Source organism: Pangasianodon hypophthalmus, chromosome 17 (genome assembly GCF_027358585.1).
Source record: "Pangasianodon hypophthalmus isolate fPanHyp1 chromosome 17, fPanHyp1.pri, whole genome shotgun sequence".
Lineage (NCBI taxonomy): Eukaryota > Metazoa > Chordata > Actinopteri > Siluriformes > Pangasiidae > Pangasianodon > Pangasianodon hypophthalmus.
In genome coordinates, this window is record NC_069726.1 from 7933114 (window position 1) to 7956225 (window position 23112).

Below are 23112 nucleotides of genomic sequence, written 5' to 3' on the forward strand. Positions count from 1 at the left end.
AGGGGCAAATTCCTCCTATTTTGTCAGGAATTGGGGTGGAGTAGTAGGGGACAAATTAAGCTGTGATTTGACTGTTAACAATATGTTTATGAACATTTAACAATTTTTAACCATTTCTCTTAACAGAATACAGTAATGACCTATTGTATGAATGTGTTTTCAGTTTGGTTTGGCAAACTCTTTGGAGTATGGTAGAGAGCTGTGTTCTCTTGAGCCACTGAAAATGGTTAAATCATCATGCAGATGATATGATTGTTTAAAAGAATTCACTTGCAGTTGGACCATTAATTTGGAATCTCCAGGCTCCTTCCATCCATAAATACCGGAAATATCAGGTAAGGAACATTTTTCCTAGTATTTTATGCATTCTGAGGCTGGTAGCTTATCAGCTAGGATGTTAGCTAGTGAACATAACAATAGCCCTTTTAGCATGAAGGCTGCATAGTCATTCTATAATGTTCTTTCTCTATATGTGATATGTAGGAGGGGAAAGACATAAAATCTTCAAATCATCATTAGAAGATGCATATACACTATATTACCAAAAGTATTCGGTCACCTGCCTTGACTCACATATGAACTTAAGTGCCATCCCATTCCTAACCCATAGGGTTCAGTATGATGTCGGTCCACCTTTTGCAGCTATTACAGCTTCAACTCTTCTGGGAAGGCTGTCCACAAGGTTGAGGAGTGTGTTTATAGGAATTTTTGACCATTCTTCCAAAAGCACATTGGTGAGGTCACACACTGATGTTGGTCGAGAAGGCCTGGCTCTCAGTCTCCGCTCTAATTCATCCCAAAGGTGTTCTATCGGGTTCAGGTCAGGACTCTGTACAGGCCAGTCAAGTTCATCCACACCAGACTCTGTCATCCATGTCTTTATGGACCTTGCTTTGTGCACTGGTGGACAGTCATGTTGGAAGAGGAAGGGGCCCGCTCCAAACTGTTCCCACAAGGTTTGGAGCATGGAATTGTCCAAAATGTTTTGGTATCCTGAAGCATTCAAAGTTCCTTTCACTGGAACTAAGGGGCCAAGCCCAACTCCTGAAAAACAACCCCACACCATAATTCCTCCTCCACCAAATTTCACACTCGGCACAATGCAGTCCGAAATGTACCGTTCTCCTGGCAACCTCCAAACCCAGACTCGTCCATCAGATTGCCAGATGGAAAAGCGTGATTCATCACTCCAGAGAATGCGTCTCCACTGCTCTAGAGTCCAGTGGCGGCGTGCTTTACACCACTGCATCCGACGCTTTGCATTGCACTTGGTGATGTGTGGCTTGGATGCAGCTACTCAGCCATGGAAACCCATTCCATGAAGCTCTCTGCGTACTGTACTTGGGCTAATCTGAAGGTCACATGAAGTTTGGAGCTCTGTAGCAATTGACTGTGAAGAAAGTCGCTGACCTCTTTGCACTATGCGCTTCAGCATCCGCTGACCCCTCTCCGTCAGTTTACGTGGCCTACCACTTCGTGGCTGAGTTGCTGTTGTTCCCAAGCTCTTCCATTTTGTTATGATAAAGCTGACAGTTGACTGTGGAATATTTAGGAGCGAGGAAATTTCACGACTGGATTTGTTGCACAGGTGGCATCCTATGACAGTTCCACGCTGAAATTCACTGAGCTCCTGAGAGCGGCCCATTCTTTCACAAATGTTTGTAAAAACAGTCTGCATGCCTAAGTGCTTGATTTTATACACCTGTGGCCAGGCCAAGTGATTAGGACACTTTCTGATCATTTGGATGGGTGACCGAATACTTTTGGTAATATAGTGTACATTTCATTTCAAGCATTTGGCAGATGCTCTTATCCAGATTTACTTTTTGTTTAATTTTTATTTATCTCATTTATACAACTGAGCAGTTGAGGGTTAAGGGCCTTCCTCAAGGGCCCAGCAGTGGCAGCTTAGCGGCACTGGGATTTGAATTCATAACCTTCCTAGCAATAGCCCAATATCTGAGCTACCACTGCCCCTGCAGCTGAAGTCAGGGAAGATTAAAAAAAACATACTGTAGCTATATAATTAAGTTCTAATGAAATTTTAGTACTATATTGCACAGTAATGAGATGCACAATTCATAATTTTATAATATACATTATATTATATAGAATAATGTGCTTTAAGATGATTAAGTGAATTATTAGCCAAGGGTTTAAGAGGTTGAAGTCAGCGTAATGATACAAACACAATGGCTTTCCTAAATGTATTAATGTAAAGAAATTTTAATGGCTATGATACTGTCATTTCAGAATTCAGCCAAACAGTGTGCAAACTACATTGGCCTTCAACTCTACATGACAACTTGAGGAGCAAGTAAGAAGGCTGGAAGAGGAGCAGTTAGGGCATACTGTTGATGGTAAGTTCAGATGTAGTGACAGAAAAGTATGTTTGGGCCATACAAGTTCAAACAAATGTCTAACCTATAAATGACAATTTTTAAAGTGCTGTTGTACTTTAAATTGCTGTTGCTTTAGTTTAGTGGTCAGCACACAATAGCTGGTGTGATTTATGAACTTTCAGATTGTAATAGATGGTGTAGAGGTGATTCACATTAGATTGCCAAGGTGCAACCATCAGCAACCAGCAAAACTTGTCTTCAGCCTCCTTAGTTTTCTGTTCTTACCAAGAGACAACTTAAATGGCTGCAAAGGGAGTGCAAAACCAAAATCACTAACCTCAACTGATCACCTTGTCAATGCTATTTTCGTAGGTATTGTTTTATTGTTTCTGCAAGGTACACCTTGATGTACCAGATAACCTGTTTATGTATTCATCTTGTGTTTAATTGCTTATTATGTGTCTGTGTATGTCTGTTGCATGACTGTCACACTGTCTTACAGAGTAAACTTTAAGGAAATTCTAGAAAAGTGATATAAAAGATCTGAAGGCAGCTGTCCAAACTAACTAACTTACTCAGAGAAACCTATACGACACTGAATCTGTAAGACTGTAAACTGACTACAGACTCTGAAAGTTTGAGAGTATAGCAACATTTTTGTGTACAATGTTTCACAATTTTTTAATTGTCTTGATAACTCCCTCTCTCTCTTTATACTTTCCTCTTTTTCTGTCTCATATGCAGGTCAACTGGAGAGATACAGTGGCGTATACCCGAACTGCAGTCTTGGCCCCACTGCTTTGCAGCATTTCAATGTTCTTTTTTATTTTAATGACACGTTTAATTTTTATTTAACTCTTTAATAATTAATTTTAATAAATCTTCATAATCTACTGTGATCTGTGTTGTGTTGATTATTATTTAGTATGCTTACTATAAATACACAACAATACATGTAATGGTAATGCTATAATAGTGGTTATTATATACTACGGTAAAATTTGCAATGAGTGCTATGGTATAGTAACCATGGTAAAACTGTAATTCATAATAACCCTAAATAACCCCTAAAGTTATAATAGTAAGAGCATTATTATTGGAAATAATTCCATGATTATACCAGAGCCATGGAAAAACAAACAATAAAAAAAAATAGAGAAACCATGATAATGAAACCATGTTTGCCCCTCATCAATTAGAATGAAATTAAGCAAAATATTTAGTTCCTCTGTTTTTAGGGTTGTCTGAAGGGTTTAACCATTTTGCAATAATCTACATTTTGAAGTTTCAGTGTCAAACACTAAAATTCTTTAATAATTATTCTTAGGCTAACCAATTGTTCTTTTATCTTTATATCAGAGGTGTCTCGTAATGATTCATGCCCAGACCTGCCTGAGATTCAGAATGGCTGGAAGACAACATCACACACTGCACTGGTGCGAGGGACACGTATCACTTATCAGTGTGACCCAGGCTATGACCTGGTGGGCAGAGAGACCCTCATCTGTCAGCTGGACCTAAGCTGGAGCACCCAGCCACCCTTCTGTGAGAAAAGTGAGTCTAGCAGCAGTGATAATAAGACTCTGACAGTACAGTATTCCAGTTTACTATTTTTCCATATTGAGTTAATTTTAGGAATCACATTCCACTATATTCATGTTCGGGGGCCCAAAAATTATTGGACAGTTGGCTGCTTCATTATTTCCTATCCAGCTGTGTGTAGTATCATTGTTGGTTCATGAAAAAGAGATCTAACAATACGTCTGTTCTAGGTGGATCTGAATCTAGATAATAGAATATGCGTTTTTCAGTCTGTTATTTTCTCTCAACATAAAGAGTAAAGTAAATTAGAGTGAAGTAAAGTGAATTATTGTTGCCAGTGATTTAATGCCCATACCACTATGGGTAGGCCAAATACCCAACCTGAACCCCACAGATTTTTTTTAAACGAAAGACAAGGATGATGTTGTGCATAAGACAAATGGTTATCTGGAATTGCTTTTGTACAATGAGATGTGTGTTGGGAATGATAAGAATGTAAGATGTGCAGGGCTGGCGCCACAAGGGGGCGTGTGGGGGTGATGCCCCCCTCACCGGGACTGTCCCGCCCCCTTAGTCAAGATGAATGTGAAAAGGGATTTTAATGATGAAATAGACTATTTTAAAAAAATCACATTTGCCAAGTGGGTTTCTAGTGTGAATATTATGCTAAAATAACAATAGTTTAATTAAGGGCAGTCTTTCACACAAAGTCACATTTCGATTGGTTGTCTAATGAAGTGTGCTCCCACACATTAGGCTAGGTTACGTTATGTTAAACTTTCTGCGGCACGAAAAGCATAAACATACGTGCATTGCGTAAATTCAACATTGCATTGCGTCAGATCATTTCAACATGGAAATTCAGAAATGGATTAAAAAGAAAGTACCTACAACCTACCTCTGGTCCTGGGCTCCAAACAAGCATTCTGGACAATGCCCGTTGCTCAAAATCACTCATATATTATGCACCTGTTAAACAGGTTGCAATGAGTGTGTGTGTTATAGTAAAGCAGGCACAATTAATTGCTTGTGGTGGTGATGGTGTCATGGTAACTTGTCTGTATTTGCAGTAAAACTACTGAAATGGTGTATCTAAGATGTATTTACATCTAGTGGTCTACGGCGTATTTATACCTATCATGGCAATCGATGAGTCGAGTTTTCGAATAGGTCTAGGCTATTTTGCTTTTTATTTTATGTAGTAAGATTATTCGATACTTTCCCATCTGTACATTGCTCTGTAGCTTTTATTTTTGTGTTGTAGTAGTGACATGTTTGTTTACGGCCCGACAAATAAATTGTCTTTCTAGCTGGGAATACTCTGCATTACGTTATCATCCCCTTTTGTTTCAAATGCCCCCTCTTCAGTACTCCGCTGGTGCCGGCTCTGAGGATGTGTTTGAAATTGTTTGAGTAATATTGTAAATATAGTTTCTCATCTTCAGTTCTCAAATAACATCATGCATTCTTGATACATCCCAATGTATTGCTTGTTGAGAATGACATGCAGTTTAGATGAGCACCAAAAAAAATTATAATATTAAGGGTGCTTGCAGATTGGAGATAAAAGTAGCACTCAAGCAAGCTTGTGAAATCTGCTGAGCATGGAGAATGTTGCATCTGTCCTGTCTGTCCTCTTTCTGCTAGTTATGTACTGTACAGACCCAGGTCACGTTGAGCACTCTGTACGGACGCTCTCAGATCCCAAACTGCTGGTGGGAACTACCATTCAGTACAGCTGCAATCTAGGCTACATACTGCAGGGTGGTGCCATTTTAACTTGCTATGGCCGTGAACCTGGAACTCCAGTATGGACATCTCACTTGCCACGTTGTATCTGTGAGTTTCAATAACTCAGTTATGAAAATTCAGTTAGGATTTACATCTCTCCTTCAAACATTCTATCTTGATCATGTTCTTTCTCTTTATCCTAGTGGAAGAGTCAGTGTCCTGCGAGAATCCCGGCCTTCCTGACAATGGCTATCAGATTCTGTCTAAGCAACTGTATCTGCCGGGCGAGTCCCTGAACTTCATGTGCTATCAGGGTTATGAGCTCATCGGTGAGATCACAATCAAGTGCATACTGGGGAATCCCTCCTTTTGGAGTGGACCATTACCCATGTGTAGAGGTAAAGCTTGTCATATATAATAAATATATGTAGCTGTATGCAAATATATGTAAATATTTTATTGATACATTTTTTTCTCAATTGCAACTGTAGCAAATCATGAATGCTCTGGCAACCATGCTTTAGAAGGTAGGTCTTGTTATTGTGTTCTTCCAACTTATAGTTATTTAGCGATCCACCAGTGCAAGTACTCATTTTAGTCCTATTTTTAACTTTACATCAATGAAGAGAAGAAGATGTGTTTTAAATGACCACTACTATGATCCATGCAACTCCATGAACAAGTGCATTATTTCTGTCATTATTGTGTAACATTGTCGTATTTCTCTGTTTGGCCTAAAGAGTTGTATTTCTGTATTTTTTTATCTTTTACTAATGTATTATACTCCTCTAGTGGCAGAGGCTACGTCAGAGTCATCGCTGGATTGGGGAAACATGGCTCTGGCCATATTCATATTAGTACTGTTACTGTCTGTCTTTTTTGGAGGCACCTATATCTATGTCAGAAGGTTAGCATACTTCTTTAAAAGCTTGAATAGAATACTAATTGCTTATTTCCTTATTATAAATTAAAGTCAAATTACAATTTTGGTCAATACTATTATAATAAATTAAATAAATTACAATTAAACTAACTGGTATAATTTGTTGGTACTCGCCGAAACCTCGACTATATCTTCCCTTCCTCCATAGCTTCCTGCACCCTATCATCCCTTCCAGACCCTGACTCCTTTTCCTCTCTACCACTGGTGTTAGCCACACATACACTTTCCTCTTCTCACTTTCTGCATCCAAGGACATTCTCTGCCCTCTATCTTCTAAACCCAGGAAGGTTTCTTGCCCTATTCCTCGGATGTGTTCCAAAACAATCAGAGAGAATTAAGAACAGCAGAGAAAGTGGAAGAAATCACAACTCGACACGGATCTCGTCTCTTACCACTCTTATCACTCACTGTTCATCGGATGTGACTTCTGCTAAGATTGCCTTCTAAAAGGAAACGTTGGAAGATCTGCACAAGATCCTCGCAAGCTCCACAACATCTTTTTGTCACTTTTTAACCTACCGGCTCCTCTGGGTCCATCCTCTCTGACTGCTAAAGACTTTGCTACTTTTTATGATGGGAAGATTGAAAAACATTACTATTATTAATGGCTCCATAACATCTGGTCATGTACCAACTGCATCCAAGAGAGCAAGGGTTATGCCCATCCTAAAAAAAAAAACCCTCTGGATCCCTCAGGCATCAGCAACTACCGACCGGTATCACTTCTCTCTTTTCTTTCCAAAATCCTTGAACGCACTGACTACAATCAACTGCCTCTCTATCTCACCCAGAACAACCTCCAAAGTCCAAACCAGTCCAGCTTCAAAGCGTCACATTCCACAGAAATTGCCCTTATGGCTGTCACTGAGAAGCTACGTGCCGCTAGATCAGCCAAAATGTCCTCTTCCCCCTCAACCTTTCAGCAGCATTTGACACAGTCAACCACAAGACATTCTTGTCCACTCTCATGGGTGCTGGAATTTGTGGCACAGCATGATAGTGGTTTGCTTCATACTCGGAGGGTCGGTCATATCAGGTGACATGGAGGGGATACACATCTGCTACAGTCAGGTCCATAAATATTGGGACAGTGACACAGTTTTGGTAATTTTGTCTCTGTACACCACCACAGTGGATTTGAAATGAAGCAGTCAAGATGTGACTGAAGCGTAGACTTTCAGCTTTAATTCAAGGGGTTTAACAAAAATATTGCATTAACCGTTTAGGAATTACAGCCATTTTTTACAGAGTTCCTCCATTTTCACAGGCTCAAAAGTAATGGGACAAACTAATATAATCATAAATATTAGGATTATTTTTATTACTTGGAGGTAAATCCTTTGCAGTCAATGACTACCTGAAGTCTGGACCCCATGGACATCACCAAATGCTGAGTTTCCTCCCTTGAGATGATTTGCCAGGTCTTTACTGCAGCCATCTTCAGTTGCTGCTTGTTTGTGGGTCATTCTGCCTTCATATTTGTCTTCAGTAAGTGAAAAGCAGCTCAGTTGGGTTGAGGTCAGGTGACTGACTCGGCCATTTAAGAACATTTAATTTCCAAGCTCTTGGTCTGCTTTCACAGTATGTTTTGGGTTGTTATCCATCTGTACTGTGAAGCGCTGTCCTATCAGTTTTGCAGCATTTGACTGAATCTGAGCAGAAAGTATAGCTCTGTACACTTCAGAATTCATCCTGCTACTTCTATCAACAGTCACATTATCAATAAACCCCAGTGACCCAGTTCCATTGGTAGCCAAACATGCCCATGCCATAACACTGCCTCCACATGTTTGACGGATGATGTGGTATGCTTTGGATCATGAGCCCTTCCTTTCCTTCTCCATACTTTTCTCTTCCCATCATTCTGGTACAAGTTAATCTTGCATCAGAACTGGTCAGCCTTTTTAGAGTTTTTTTTAGCAAAGTCTAATCTGGCCTTTGTGTTCTTGAGTGTTACCAGCGGTTTGCATCTTGAGGTAAACCGTCTGTATTTACATTCATGAAGGTGGCTCTTGATTGTAGACTTTGACAATGATAGGCCTACCTCCTCCAGAGTGTTCCTGTCTTGGCTAGATGTTGTGAAGGGGTTGTTCTTCAATAAGAAAAGAATTCTGCAATCGTCCACTTTAGTTGTTTTCTGTGGTCTCCCAGGCCTTTTGGTGTTGCTGAGCTCGCCAGTGCATTCCTTCTTTTTAAGAATGTACCAAATTGTTGATTTGGCCCTCCTAAAGTTTCTGCTATCTCTCTGATAGGTCTGTTTTGGTTTTTCAGCCTAATGATGGCCTCCTTCACTTGCATCAACACCTCTTTGGATGGCATATTGAGAGTTCCCATGAACAGTTACCGAATGCAAATTCTAAGTATAAGGTATAAGGAGGAAACAGGCCACAGCTGGCCATGAAACTGCTTATCAGTCAATTGTCCCATTACTTTTGAGCCTGTGAAAATGGAGTAACTCTGTAAAAAATGGCTGTAATTCCTAAACGGTTAATGCAATATTTTTGTTAAACCCCTTGAATTAAAGCTGAAAGTCTACGCTTCAGTCACATCTTGACTGCTTCATTTCAAATCCACTGTGGTGGTGTACAGAGGCAAAATTACCAAAACTGTGTCACTGTCCCAATATTTATGGACCTGACTGTATATGCAGACTCTCCACTGGTGTCCCACGAGGCTCAGTACTTGGTCTGTTATCCCTCTATACTTGATCTCTTGGTGAGGTCATATCCCCACATGGGATTTCATACCACTGTTATGCGGATGACACACAACTTATCTTCTCCTTTCCTCCTTCAGATACTCATGTTTCTGCCCAGATCTCAGAATGTCTGGCAAACATCTCATCATGGATGGCATCATCTGAAACTTAATCCCGGCATAACTGAACTGCTGTTAATCCCAGGTAATTCATCCCCATGTCAGGATCTTGTGATCTTCCTGGACAACTCTCAGATCTCACCTTCTGTCACTGCATACCTTGGGGTAACCATGGGCAATCAACTGTCCTTTTCCTCTCACATTGCTAATCTGACACACTCATGCCAATTTCACCTTTACAACATCAGAGGGATTTGTCCATTTCGATTCACACAGACCACTCAGGTGCTTGTTCAGTCCCTTGTCATTTCAAGACTGGACTACTGCAACTCACGCCTGGCAGGTCTGCCTCTGCACGCCATTTGACCTCTGCGACTGATCCAGAATGCAGCTGCATGGCTTGTTTTCAGCCTTCCTAATTGCTCCCTCCACTCGCTTCCTGTTGCTGTCTGCATCCAATTTAAAACACTGATGCTTGCCTATAAAGCCAAAAAAAAAAGGACTGCACTGCACCACGCACCTCTAGCACTGCTCGACTGGTCCCACCATCTCTCAGGGTAAAAGAAAGGCCTGCATCAAGGCTCTGTTCTGGCACCTAGGTGGTGGAATGAACTTACCCAAGATGTCCGAACATCTTAGTCACTGGCAGTCTTCAAACAATGACTGAAGACGTACCTCTTCATGGAGTACTTAAATTAGCACTTTATTTTAAACAAGATTCTTGTGCTGTGTGTTTTTCTTACCTCCCCAACAGAGTGTTTTAGACTGATAGTACTCTTAGTCCATGACCTAGTGAACCAGAATCAGGATGTATTTATTGATAGAGACTTCAAAGCACTTCTGCAAGTCACTCTGGATAAGGGTGTCTGCCAAATGCCATAAATGTAAATGCCTTGGCATATGAGAAATAAGACCAGGTGATTTGAAAAGTTGCTGGCATGCACAGTTATGAAACCAAATGTTTGGGCTTTCTGTTTGAATACATAATATCCCACTCTCGTTATCCAGGTGTCATTCAAACCTGCGCTTGCCTCTTATGTACCCTCACCCATACAGACAGATCACTGTGGAAACTGAGTTTGACAATCCTTTATATGAGACTGGAGGGGTGAGTATAACACAGAACATTCTTAAAGGGTACACCTAAAAGACTAGTATGGCAAACAGTGTTTAAATGTGGGTGTCTGTTAGCATAATCTTGTTTGCATGAATATAAGTTATTGGTTGCAACTGTCATATTTTGCAGGACACAAGAGAATATGAAGTGTCAATATGAACAGACCTGCTGTTGTGGATGAATTCTCAAATTCAGAGGAAGTGATGTATATAGCTCCTGACAATTCCACTGCTACCCTACCTCCCCAACCTCCCAAAACTCCAAATCTGCAGGATGCAAGGCAGCTAAATCAGGTTAGAGAGAGAGAGAGAGAGAGAAAGAGAGAGAGAGAGAGAGATGAAGTAGGGAAGGGAGGTGGTCATAGGGAAGGGTGGCTGTGTAAAGCAGTTGGACAGAAGGTGAATAATTGAAAAAGTGACTGGTTTTACTATCCAATTTGAATATTATGCACTTATGACAGGAGCTGTCTTGTTTAAAAAAGTAAGTGTGCGTGTGCGTGTGTGCGTGTCTGTCTTTCTGTCTGTCTGCCCTGACTTCCTGTCTGTCATTTTAAGGCTTTGTACCTAAACACGTTTGTAGTGCAGGTTTGAAAGTAGTATTTTTCTCATGCAAGTGATGTCATATTACAACAGAGAACAGATAATATATATATATAAATGTACATTTGAACAGAATAGTGATGAAACCATAGAAATAAAATCATTGGTAACCTGAATAACTTTCGTAATAAACTTGTGTTCTTATTTATGAAAGATTTGTCACAATTGTGCATTTTTCAGTCAGTCTCTTCTGTTTCCTGTTACTTGAAAATTGTCTGCATGTTGAAACACGAAATGAAAAGTGCCTCTTTCTTCCAACCCGCCTACTTCCTGAAGCTGTTTGTATTTTATCTGAGCTGGTATTTTTTACATGTTGCCTTCTGTGCTTTCTACAACTTTTATTGAAAAAAAATGGTTGAAGAATGGATTACTATGAAGATGAGGAATGTAGCTGCAGGTGTTAGTATACAATGCCAGATTTCTCACTAGAGTAAGTTGCTAAAATCTCTTTGCCTCTTCAAGGAATATTGTAAATAAACAGGTTCTGTGACTAGTGGTGTCACAACATGAAATATTATAAGAATTATGTATGCCCATTAGCAGTTTTGCATTTTATCTCGTGTTTGGTTAAAAGAATTTAAAATCATAATCAAGCTTCCTTGTCATGCGAGGAAGTTGTTTCAGGAAGTCCTTTAGCTGACATGTTAGAAGTACAAAAATATGCACACATCCTCCTTATTAGAGATTTCAAACCAGGTCTTTTGCGTAAAACTCTTAGTCATTAATGAACTTCAAGCATCATTCTGGTGAAGGCACACTTGCGGTGCAAGTCATGCAAATGAGCAGTGCTTGCATTTGGTATTTTTTTATTGTACAACATTTTTTAGTACTGCAATTAGCATTACTCATTACAGAAATGCAGTAACAAAACAATGTTCTAACAAATATGATGTTACTTTTTCTGGGCCATTGTGCCTGCAAACATTTTCAAAACACTTCGAAAAAGTGTGAATTCTGGAAGACTTAGATTATCTGATTGTACTGTAACTGATTGTAATAGAGGAAGTTGGGTGAGTTCCTCATTTTCACACGTTGTCTTTGCTTATATGTAAAACTACTCACACTGACAGGTTTCTGCTGTCTGTTGGCTTTTCTGAATACAGTGGCCAGCTAACTGAGTGATGCGGCTGTCTGTTCGACGGGGATTCATACTGCTATTGTGTCTGTTTGGACTGTATGCTGCTGTGAAAGCACTGTACTATATGCTTATATGCCAGAGTGGATATCCTCATAGCCTAGGAGTGTCAGTACTAGTTAAGGGCAGCAATCAGACCCTATACCACTACAGCCAGGACTCACCAATGGTGTTTGTTGGTGGAGTACCTCGCTCAGGCACCACGCTGATGCGTGCTATGCTTGATGCCCACCCGGATATCCGCTGTGGAGAGGAGACCCGGGTGATCCCCCGGCTTCTGGCTCTGCGTCATGGCTGGAGGAGGTCGGCAGAAGACCGCTGGGCCCTGGATGAAGAAGAGATCACCCAGGAGATGCTGGACTCAGCCACAGCTGCCTTCTTGCTTGAGGTCATTGCTCGTCATGGTGAGCCTGCACCGCTGCTCTGCAATAAGGACCCATTTACGCTGAAGAGCTCCATCTACCTCTCTAAATTATTTCCCAAGTAAGAGGTTTGGAGTAGAGTATTTCATAGAGAAACCTGCAGATTTGTTTTCAAACTGTCTTCAGTATTTTTTTTTTGCATTGTTACTTTACATTCAATTTAATCTGAGCCATATTCTGATCTAAGTAATACCACTTGTTATTTTTACTTGATTTTAATCCTTTTCCACTTGTCACTATCCACCATATTTATTCTTACCAGTTTTCTTATACTATGCTTTCAGCTCAAAGTTTCTTCTTATGGTACGTGATGGTCGGGCCTCAGTGCACTCTATGATCTCAAGACAAGTTACAATTGCTGGTTTTGACCTTTCCAGCTACAGGGACTGCCTTAGCAAGTGGAGCCAAGCAATAGAGGTCATGTTATTTCAGTGCACATTGGTAGGTTCTACACGCTGTCTGACCATTCGCTATGAAAATTTGGTCCTGCAGCCACGCACCACAATGGTGAAAGTACTGGAGTTCCTGAATGTACCATGGCATGAGGGGGTACTTCACCATGAGGAAGCTATTGGGCAGCCTGGAGGAGTTTCTTTATCTCGGTCAGTCTCTATCTTTTGAAAAGAATACTTGCAGAATACATAACTGAATAATGGGCCCAATTTTGATTTTGAGTTATTTGATGGCATTAAATGCTGTACACAACTGCAACTCTTTCATTTCTGTGATTTTTCAGAATAGAGCGCTCCACTGACCAGGTCATCAAACCAGTTAACCTAGAGGCACTCACTCGCTGGGTAGGCCACATTCCAACTGATGTTCTAAAAGATATGGATAATATTGCTCCAATGCTTAACAAGCTGGGCTATGACCCCACTGCCAATCCCCCAGACTATGGCCAACCAGATCCCGAAGTGATTCATAATACAGAAAGGGTATGTTAAATATGTGAACTCATTTATGTGCTTCTACCATAGGTCACAATTGGCACTATAGCTTTCTTTTTTAATGTACCTATACAACACTTTGGTGATCATATTTAAGTTGTAAAAGGCACAATTCTCTTGCCTGATTTCACAGGTGCTCAAGGGAGATTTTAAGCCTCCAGCAAGTTTGAAAAGACCATCACAAGAAAGTATGACATAAAAATATCTGTATATATCTGGTCCTTTTTTATATTTTAATTAAGTGCAGGTTAAAACATGTTCCAGCAAGACAATGCTCCGCGCACAAATTTTACACCTATTGACATGTTTTCGTGAGGTGGAAGGAAACCCACGTGGACACTAGGAGAACATGCAGAACTCCACACATACAGTAACCTGCAATGCTACACGCACTCTACCATCCTGCTCATGTTGGAACACTGTTTTTTTTTATTACTGTTTGTAGTTTAAACTACACAATTGTATTGTAATTTTTGACAAATATAGAGAAAAATTATAATTAAAGTTGTAACAAATGATAAGAGTTAACAAAATTCCTGTTTCCTGTACTTTTTTGTTTAAAACAGTAAACATTCCTCCCATTTTACACCAGTGGCTTTAATCACAAATCAAGAACTGCACTTGTGCAATAACAATAATGTACTGGGTGAGCAATAGTCCCTAGTAAGGCCTCTGGCTGAGGGAGCACATGCATATATATATATAAATAAAATACACTTCACATGTCCATGGTTTTAATGTTATGGCTGATATATATATATATATATATATATATATATATATATATATAAGCTGAAGTATGAGGATTAGAGTAATAGAGTTTTAGAGTAATATATGAAGGTAAATTTCTTAGGGTACTTGCACTGGTAGAATAAGGCTGTCAAAGGTTGTATTCTGATAAATTATTTCACAGGCAGGAGTGATTTAAAAACTGGATCACCATTTATTAAAAGGTGATGTCCATGACAAAAAAGTTTAAGGATGGAAGTAATATTAGTATTCAGAAATATGAGAATACATTTAATTCACAGAAATAACACAATAAATTCAAATTCTATAAACTCAAACTACAAACATGTTCATATAAATGCAGGGTAATACCTACATGATATAACAATATGATACTTATTGCAATTTACAACTAAAAATTCATCTAAACATTAGTAAACTGCACTAACGCAACTTAAATTTTAGTAACTTACAAGAGGATAAGAAAAAGGTTAAAACACCCCAGTCAGCCAGGTACAGTGTTTTTCTCACCCCACTAGAACCCAAGATGGCTAGTTGTGTAAACCACATGCACCTTTTAAATTGCAGAAATGAAATGTTTATCAAAGTGTCTATATTAATCATCAGTCTGGGTGGAGTTCAATATTTCTGTGATCAAATATCTCCCTGCAACATCGCACTGTTCGTTCTTTGGTAGAAAGCTTTGTTTTTTTTCTTGTAATAATCAATAATATGGCAATAAAAGCTGAATTGTTGTTCTCTTCTTTTTGAAGTGAAATGTCAGTCCATAATTGTTTAAGAAATGATGTCCAGTCAATCTGGAAAATTGCAAAAATTCTGAAAGTTTCTTCAAAGGCAGTGGCCAAAACCACCAAACACTACAAAGAAACTGGCTCTTATGAAGATTGGCCCAGGAGAGGAAGACCATGTGCTACCACTGCTGTAGGTGACAAGCATATTAGAGTCGTCAGCCTAAGAAATGGGCAGTTTAACAGCACTGCAAGATTAAAGCTGAAATAAATGCTTTCCAACTATTCAGAGGAGAGTGTGGGAATCAGGTCTTTATGGTAGAATGGGGGGTAAGATGTCATTTTTCTAGCTGGAGATGGACACAATTTCCCCCTCCTACTGAAGCAATATAGGCTAGATGGTCATATTATCTATTGCATTTATAAACCCTAAATATGCACTATACCAAATCAACAGTGGAAGTGAAGAAGACAAACTACTAAGCAGAAAGAATAGTTAACTTCATCAGTTGTATTTGTATGCTTAAATTGTATTTATTCAGTAAATACAACAGCACAGTTTATTTGAAAACTAAAAAAAATGTATGAAGTAGGTTATTATGATAATGTAAACATCACCGGAATTTATACAGACAGTTGAGGTACTTTTTTGAAATAATAAACAACCATAAACAATGGTCTAGCCTAGCTGCGATTGCTGTTTTTATTAAACTTTTACATTTTCTTTAGTATTTTGAAAATCAGCTCCTGCTGATTCACTGTACAGTCGATCAGCTCGGATTCAAAGCGTCATACGTGAATTTAACGCGTCACGACGCTCACGCTGTTTTGAACTCAGATTAAACCGGCTGCAAATAATGATCCATCTTCAAATGGCGCTGACGCGAATCGGCAGAATAAGGCTCCGTTTATTTTAATATACATTTACAATCAAAAATACATGATGACAGCTCACATACCTGCATCAGCATCACGAGCTGCGCTTTCTTTGTTTCTTTTGAGTATAGGTTTGTTACGGTTATGGAGGCCCCGCCTCCAAGCCCGAGGCCCTAGGCAATTGCCTGCTCTGCCTACAGCTAGCGCCGGCCCTGAGGGCAAGGCAGCGTACTTGTGCCCAGAACTTGTGGGGACTCCTTCAGGAACGTTGGAGAAGCATTCCAGGTGGCTACCTCTGGAAACTGGTTGAAAGAATGCTAAGAGTCTACAATGCTGTCATCAAAGCAAAAGGGGCTATTTGGAAGAATCTAAAAATTAAGGTAATTTTGACTTGTTGAACATTTCTCTTGGTTGTTGCAATATTTGATTTGTATTACTTTATTGCCTTAAGGCCTTTTTGCAACTGTAAGGTTAATAAAATAGCTAAAATAGGAATTGGAATGCCAATTGTGCCCCAGGCCCTGTTCAACATCAGTGCCTGACCTCATAATACTTTTGTGGCTGAATGACCACAATTCCCTACAGCCACGCCTTCCCAGAAGAGTGAAGGTTATTATAACAGCAAGGGGGGACAAACTCTGTAATGGGATGTCAACAAGAACACATGATTGAGATGGTTAGCTGTTCATAGTGATGTAACAGTAACACTTACGGTCTGGCACTTGTATTGTAAATTGCGAAGCATTGTTTACCAAAGCAGTGTGCTGATGCTTGCATACCTTTGCCGTAGTCACGTGATCGTTGATGTCTGACGCTTGATTCGGGACACCCACTCACGTGACTGGTTCGAAAGCGGTTCATTTGAAGGTGCAGTGTTTCAGAAAGCCTTGAAACCTTCGCGTGAGGCAGTAAGGTGGTGTTAGGATTCAAACTGTCAAACACACTATTTGCCAACAGTTGAAACTTAAAGAAAGAAGGGTCGTACTCAAGCTTGGGAACATTTTGAACAGCACGTATAGTTATTCACATTTTATTCAATACATATATTGTCCTAGATTATGTTGCTTCTAGTTATTCATTTTTAATAAAACATGCTGTGTTAAAAATTATTTTATATCAGGTGCGGTGCTTGCTCAGCTCTCAGCATTTGGCAGCATTTTTTTTTCTATACAACTGCCTTAAAAGCGTCATTGCTTCAGAAAACTTCATTTACCCATCCCTAGGTGTCCGGGTGTCCGTGTACTTTTGGCCACTTAGTGCATATGCATTGCTCTGCCTCAGCTTCCCCTGTGGGCAAGACGCCACTGCAAACTAGCCCGGTTTGGCAGGAAAATCGCGGACCTGGCAACGCTGGATTCTTCTAGTTCACTGTACTTTGGCTAATCCCTCCCCGTCGTTTTATATAATTTCTGTTTTAGACCACTGCTTAAAATATTTAACCATTTTGTTAATTAAACTATGGTTTACTGCCGAGTCATGCATTTTATAGTTCGCTGGGCGTAACGGCGGAAGGATACCTCCGTATTTGTATAAATACCGTCGCCCTTTGTTTTTCTTCGTAGAGTTGCTCCACGGAGGCAGGGTTCAGGCGTAGCGACTCCTCAAGGAAAGAACATTTGTTGGTAGGTGTGTATATATATATATATATATATATATATATACACACACACACACACACACACACACACACACACACACACAAATAATGTGTGTGTATACACATATATATAGAGTGTGCGTTAGGCGACGAACAATGGCATGTTTGTTGACTTTCGAATATATTTGTTAAAAACACAAGTAGGTCGAGGCTGTTGGCTGCTTTTATTCTGCTCGCCAGCTGCGAATTCGATTAACGTTAGCTCTCTGGCAGCACAGCTGATGAGTGAAATCCATTTTTGTTTATTTACTTGATTTTACATGACTTTCTTGTGTTTTCTAGTCATATTAAAATATGACTATTGTAACTGCCGGGTAAATATTTTACGTAAATCAGTTGTTAGGCACTTGTTAGGCCATGATATTTCTGGTACTTGGAATGGCTGGTGGGGATGAAGTCAGATGCCGTATTCCCTCTTTAGCCTCGTTTTCTCGTCAATGGCTGAGCGAGGTTCGCCATCTTGCGGCGGTATTCGACGCTGCAACAGCAGCACTTCACGTTGTTAACGCTAAATTTGTATTATAGTTTTACGCTGTGACTAACGAATAGAAAAATATATGTGTAGTTTCGCCTTGCTTCGAAGTGCAATTAATGCAGTTTGTGTGAAAAAATAAGCATTTTCAAGAGAGCTATCAGCAGTTTATTAATGAAATTATATATATGAGTTGGGGTCATAAGTTTACATATGCCTCTGCAAAAAATCTGCAAAATGTTAATAATTAAATAAATAAATAAATAAAAGAGGGATCATAAATTGCATTTAGTTTTTTCGTACTGTGCTGAATAAGCTATGTCACATAACAGACGTTTACATACAGTCCACAAGACACAATAAAACTAAACACTTATTTTATGTAAACAAAGATTGTATTGCAGTTTCTGCACCATACATAAAAATGCAATGTGATGCATGGTTTGTTCATTTTTTTACTTAGTCTTTTGCAAATTTGACACTCTGTCTTGCTATCTATCTATCTGTCTATAATTATGTATGCGTGTCTGTGTGTGTGTGTGTGTGTAATATATATGTGAAATAACCGTAAACAATGCGCTTTCATTCTAGGACTGTCATTTAGCCAGACGTTGCACCCATAGTGTTTTTTCCCTTTCATGAGGGCTGGCCTTGGTTTTAGTGTTTTCCTGTGTTTGATTTTCAGCAGCTTGCTAATTTCCCTATCTCAATTGTTCCAGCATAAAGATGCAGATCTTTGTGAAGACTTTGACTGGCAAGACCATCACCCTGGAGGTGGAGCCTAGTGATACCATTGAAAATGTCAAAGCCAAAATTCAGGATAAAGAAGGCATTCCCCCTGACCAACAGCGGCTTATCTTTGCTGGAAAGCAGCTGGAAGATGGCCGCACCCTCTCTGACTACAACATCCAAAAGGAATCCACTCTCCATCTTGTCCTGCGTCTCAGAGGAGGTATGCAGATTTTTGTAAAAACCTTGACTGGCAAGACCATCACCCTGGAGGTGGAGCCCAGTGACACTATTGAGAATGTGAAGGCCAAAATTCAGGACAAAGAAGGCATTCCCCCTGACCAACAGCGGCTTATCTTTGCTGGAAAGCAGCTGGAAGATGGCCGCACGCTTTCAGACTACAACATTCAGAAGGAGTCCACTCTCCATCTTGTACTCCGTCTTCGTGGGGGCAACTGATCTGTTAATTTTTGCTGTTTAAATCTTAAATGTCTGACATTCCATATACCTGTTGATACAGATGTTTAATAAATTTAAAGCATTCATGAATTTGTTTCTCATTTTTGCACAGTTGCTAAAATTGCACAATGGCTCTGCAATATTGTGGGGTAGTAGCCAGTTAATGATGGTTAAATTAATGATTTTTTTTTTTGAAGAAATTTAGTGGATTGCTGAGCACTTTATGTACCAGTAGGTATCATGTGGTATGTGACAAGTGTAATAACCACTGTCCTTTAATCTAGTAATTCTAGAAAGGCCTAAAGCCCCCACTTTAGACAAACAATGTATGCACATTCACTACAGAAAATAAACAGTACTTCAATGTGTAACTTATTTCAGAGAATTTCAGAGTGGTGTGTCAGTTTTCTCTTGTACTTTCCACGGAATGGTATGTACATGTTGCAGTGTTGTGAAGTTTATTCACAATTAATCTTATAGGGCCAGATCAGAGCTAATTCATCTTTTTAAGCCAAATAAATAAACTATCTTTCCAGATCAAATATACACCAATCAGCCATAACATTAAAACCACTGACAGATGAAGTGAATAACATTATCTTGTTACAATGGCACCTGTCAAAGGGTGGGATATATTAGGCAGCAACTGAACAGTCAGATCTAGAAGTCGATGTGTTGGAAGAAAAATGGGCAAGCGTAAGAATCTGAGTCACTTTGACAAGGGCCAAATTGTGATGGCTAGACGATTGGGTTAGAGCATCTCCAAAATGCGAATATCAGAACTGGACCGTGGAGCAGTGGAAGAAGGTGGCCTGGTTTGATGAATCACGTTTTCTTTTACATCATGTGGACAGCTGGGTGCGTGTGCATCACTTACCTTGGGAAGAGATAGCACCAGGATGCACTATGGGAAGAAGGCAAGCTGGCAGATGCTCTGGATAATGTTCTGCTGGGAGCCTTGGGTCCTGGCATTCATGTGGATGTTACTTTGACATGTACCACCTACCTAAACATTGTTGTAGACTAAGTACATTCCTTAATGGCAACGGTATTCCCTAATGGCAGTGACCTCTTTCAGCAGGATAATGTGCTGTGCCACACTGCAAAAATTGTTCAGGAATGGTTTGAGGAACATGACAAAGAGTTGACTTGGTCTCCAAATTCCCCAGATCTCAATCCGATCAAGCATCTGTGGGATGTGCTGGACAAACAAGTTTGATCCACCTTGCAATTTACAGGACTTAAAGGATCTGCTGCTAATGTGTTGGTGCCAGATACCACAGCACACCTTCAGAAGTCTTTGTGGAATCCATGCCTTGACGGGTCAGAGCTGTTTTGGCAGCATAAGGAGGACCTACACAATATTAGGCGGGTGGTTTTAATGTTATGGCTGATCGGTGTATAGTGTCATATATATAGGTTAGGTTCCTAATATGTAGTGGAGCCATGTCATAAGGGTACAATAGAAATAAGGGTATTGGTTATTTTGGACTGAGTGGTGACCCAGCCAAACACAATTTACCTGTGTTGGACACAGTCAGAACAAATGTATTGCATGAAGACAGTAGCAGTATTATGAAAATATAGGGGCCTTCATGTCAAGTTCTGAGGGAGTGAATTCGCATTCGTGAATTTAGAAAGCAGACTGGAATTGACAAGAATGTATGAACATCTGATTATGTTCTATTATAAAAATTATATTACCTAGGGATGTGTTTTTGCTGAGTACACGTAAATGCACTGAGTGCTACTAATTGGGCAAATACCTTAGAAAAAAGTAGAACTATTTCTGTAATATGTTTGTAGTATAACAGATCAGAAGAATGGGCATTATACTCATAATGTTATTTGAGGTACAATGCAAGGAGTAAAGTAAGACAGCAGCAATTATTCTTGGATCAAACTTGACAATCCCTGTATGTAGAAGATTCCGTGTCAGGTATAAAAGCAATCACACTGTGGGGAAAACATGAAATGAAATACACAGATGGAATTTTTTTTTTTAAATTTGAGACAATGACAACACACCACACCAAAAAGCAAGACCTTCACTGCATTGCTCTTATGTCTCTTGATCTCTTCTGTGAAAGCAGGGAACCTTTTTTTAAGAATTAAATGCTGAATGAAGGTCAGAAGTAAATAATGTCCACCATTAAATGCAATCTGCATTGCAGTTCACTGTGATTTGTTTCATGTAAAATAAATTAGATTTATTAGATTTATAGATTAGTAAAAATGCCTAGAAATATACTTAATAATCTTATATATTTTTAATTATAATCTTACAATAGGACATTCTAGATAGCCAAGAACAGAAAGCTGAGGCTGCAGTTGGCACAGGCTCACCAAAACTGCACAGTTGAAGACTGGAAAAATGTAGCCTGGTCTGATGAATCTCGATGGTAGGGTCAGAATTTGGCATCAACAGCATGAATACATGGACCCAACGTGCCTTGTGTCAACATTCCAGGCTGGTGCAGGTGGTGTAATGGTGTGGGTAATGTTTTCTTGGCACACTTTGGGCCCATTAATCCCAGTCAGTCATCACTTTGTTACTGACCATGTGCATTCCCTTTGAAGAATTGAGGCTGTTTTGAGAACAAAGGGAGGCCCAGTATTAGTATAGTGTTCCTAATAAAGTGCTCAGTGAATGTAGTTTAAAAAGGGTATCTTGGTTTCATAAAAAGATTTGAGAGAACCTCTTAAGGAAAAACACATTTTTTCTAGTTTAATGCACTGAAGTATCTCTTGAAACCTTCTATCATGGGTAGGTGGCATGGTGTGTTTCCACTTAAGGAGAACGAGCTCCCTGGCCAGAAGGTTGTAATGGTGCTATGCAGGTGTGGGTGTACTGGGCCTAGAAGGGATTCTAAATAGGGCTGTGAGCCTATAGTTCTTTAAGAGCATTCCCAAGGGTGTCAGATATCTTGGACCGAAGTTCAGTTAGTCTCAGACAGACCAAAACGCGGACTAGATCAGCTAGCGTTACAGGTGGCACCTCTGTCTACTACCACTGTAATGATGTTATGTACAGCACTTTGGGTCAACTACTATTGTCTTTAAATGTGCTTTATAAATAAAATTTGACTTGACTTCTGTCTGGGTAAATCTTTGTTAGTCTGTGCTGTTCAGATGGAATGTATAGTTCCTTACACTGCATGAAACCATGTCTACCACATATAGAGGAGGTTTGAACCAAGTCAAGTATGTGTTCCAACTGCTCATCCAACTGCTTGAAAATAGTGGAAGAGGTTGGAATGGGGGAGAATTTATCTGACAGTTCAGGAAATGAGGAAAAAAAATCCCCTTGTTGTAAAGGTCATAAATAGTCACAAGACGAGCAGTGGAACAGAGTGTAAAAATGCAATCAGAGCAAGACAGTGCAAATAAGTGGTTGTTCATTTTATTGTTTATCTTGCAAAGACAGAGGAAACAGTAACAGCATCATGAACATAGATGGTATTTTTCTTATGTTCCAGCGGCCAGACTCCATGCCAGTACACTAGCCCAGGGGCATTTATACGGAACTGTAAATGTGGAAAAGACAGCACTATTCCCAATAGAAGGAACACAGGCCTTGGTACCTCTACTGGTGGCCTAGAAAGCCAGCCTACTTTGACTTGCTAGATTCCTTGACAGACACATAGAGTCCACCTCAATACACCTGTCCAGGAACCTTTACACAGAGAATGTGGAAAGCAAATAGCTTATATAGACTAATACAAACACAGGCACAGTGTCTTACTATTGTCTTATTTATCAAAATATTTATGAATAGTTTGCTGATAAGATACACAGTCCTTTGGAATCTAATATAAGAAAACACTTCTAATTCAGATAAAATTG

At 39.7% G+C, this 23112-nt stretch overlaps 3 protein-coding genes across 11 annotated transcripts in view; all 3 read left to right on the plus strand.

The window, feature by feature from the left end:
* LOC113544706 (seizure 6-like protein) overlaps positions 1–11244 on the plus strand; it is a 70255-nt gene extending 59011 nt beyond the window's left edge. For all 4 annotated transcript variants that reach the window (XM_034312496.2, XM_026943618.3, XM_034312494.2 and 1 more), the window contains 7 exons: positions 3702–3896; positions 5532–5723; positions 5819–6013; positions 6107–6142; positions 6408–6522; positions 10384–10483; positions 10622–11244. In XM_034312496.2, coding sequence (XP_034168387.1) covers positions 3702–3896; positions 5532–5723; positions 5819–6013; positions 6107–6142; positions 6408–6522; positions 10384–10483; positions 10622–10651 — 863 coding nt within the window. In that variant the 3' untranslated portion in view covers positions 10652–11244. The remainder of the gene's footprint in view (positions 1–3701; positions 3897–5531; positions 5724–5818; positions 6014–6106; positions 6143–6407; positions 6523–10383; positions 10484–10621) is intronic.
* tpst2 (tyrosylprotein sulfotransferase 2) lies at positions 10653–14300 on the plus strand. 4 transcript variants are annotated; one of them, XM_034312498.2, is made up of 5 exons: positions 10653–10785; positions 12195–12709; positions 12933–13250; positions 13385–13583; positions 13729–14300. In XM_034312498.2, the coding sequence occupies exons 2-5, from the start codon at positions 12213–12215 to the stop codon at positions 13792–13794; spliced, it is 1080 nt and encodes a 359-aa protein (XP_034168389.1). In that variant the 5' UTR covers positions 10653–10785; positions 12195–12212; the 3' UTR covers positions 13795–14300. The 4 variants fall into 4 exon arrangements, with proteins under 4 accessions (XP_034168389.1, XP_034168388.1, XP_026799422.1 ...); XM_034312497.2 differs by lacking the exon at positions 10653–10785 and adding an exon at positions 10838–10972; XM_026943621.3 differs by lacking the exon at positions 10653–10785 and adding an exon at positions 11245–11521 and having other exon boundaries at positions 13729–14299.
* Positions 14301–16164: 1864 nt separating this feature from the next.
* Positions 16165–19356, plus strand: ubc (ubiquitin C). Of its 3 annotated transcripts, none has more exons than XM_034312276.2 (2): positions 16165–16329; positions 18798–19356. In XM_034312276.2, exon 2 carries the CDS (start codon positions 18805–18807, stop codon positions 19264–19266), a length of 462 nt encoding a protein of 153 aa, XP_034168167.1. In that variant the 5' UTR covers positions 16165–16329; positions 18798–18804; the 3' UTR covers positions 19267–19356. The 3 variants fall into 3 exon arrangements, with proteins under 3 accessions (XP_034168167.1, XP_026799417.1, XP_026799416.1); XM_026943616.2 differs by lacking the exon at positions 16165–16329 and adding an exon at positions 17512–17575; XM_026943615.2 differs by lacking the exon at positions 16165–16329 and adding an exon at positions 17512–17571.
* Positions 19357–23112: the final 3756 nt, after the last annotated feature.

Excerpts from the sequence above, each read along its gene's own strand:
- ubc (XM_034312276.2), top strand. The coding sequence starts at position 18,805 with ATGCAGATCTTTGTGAAGACTTTGACTGGCAAGACCATCACCCTGGAG.
- tpst2 (XM_034312498.2), top strand. The coding sequence starts at position 12,213 with ATGCGGCTGTCTGTTCGACGGGGATTCATACTGCTATTGTGTCTGTTT. Across the intron at positions 12,710-12,932 it reads CTCTCTAAATTATTTCCCAA|CTCAAAGTTTCTTCTTATGG; the intron begins GTAAGAGGTTTG and ends CTATGCTTTCAG. Across the intron at positions 13,584-13,728 it reads TGATTCATAATACAGAAAGG|GTGCTCAAGGGAGATTTTAA; the intron begins GTATGTTAAATA and ends CTGATTTCACAG.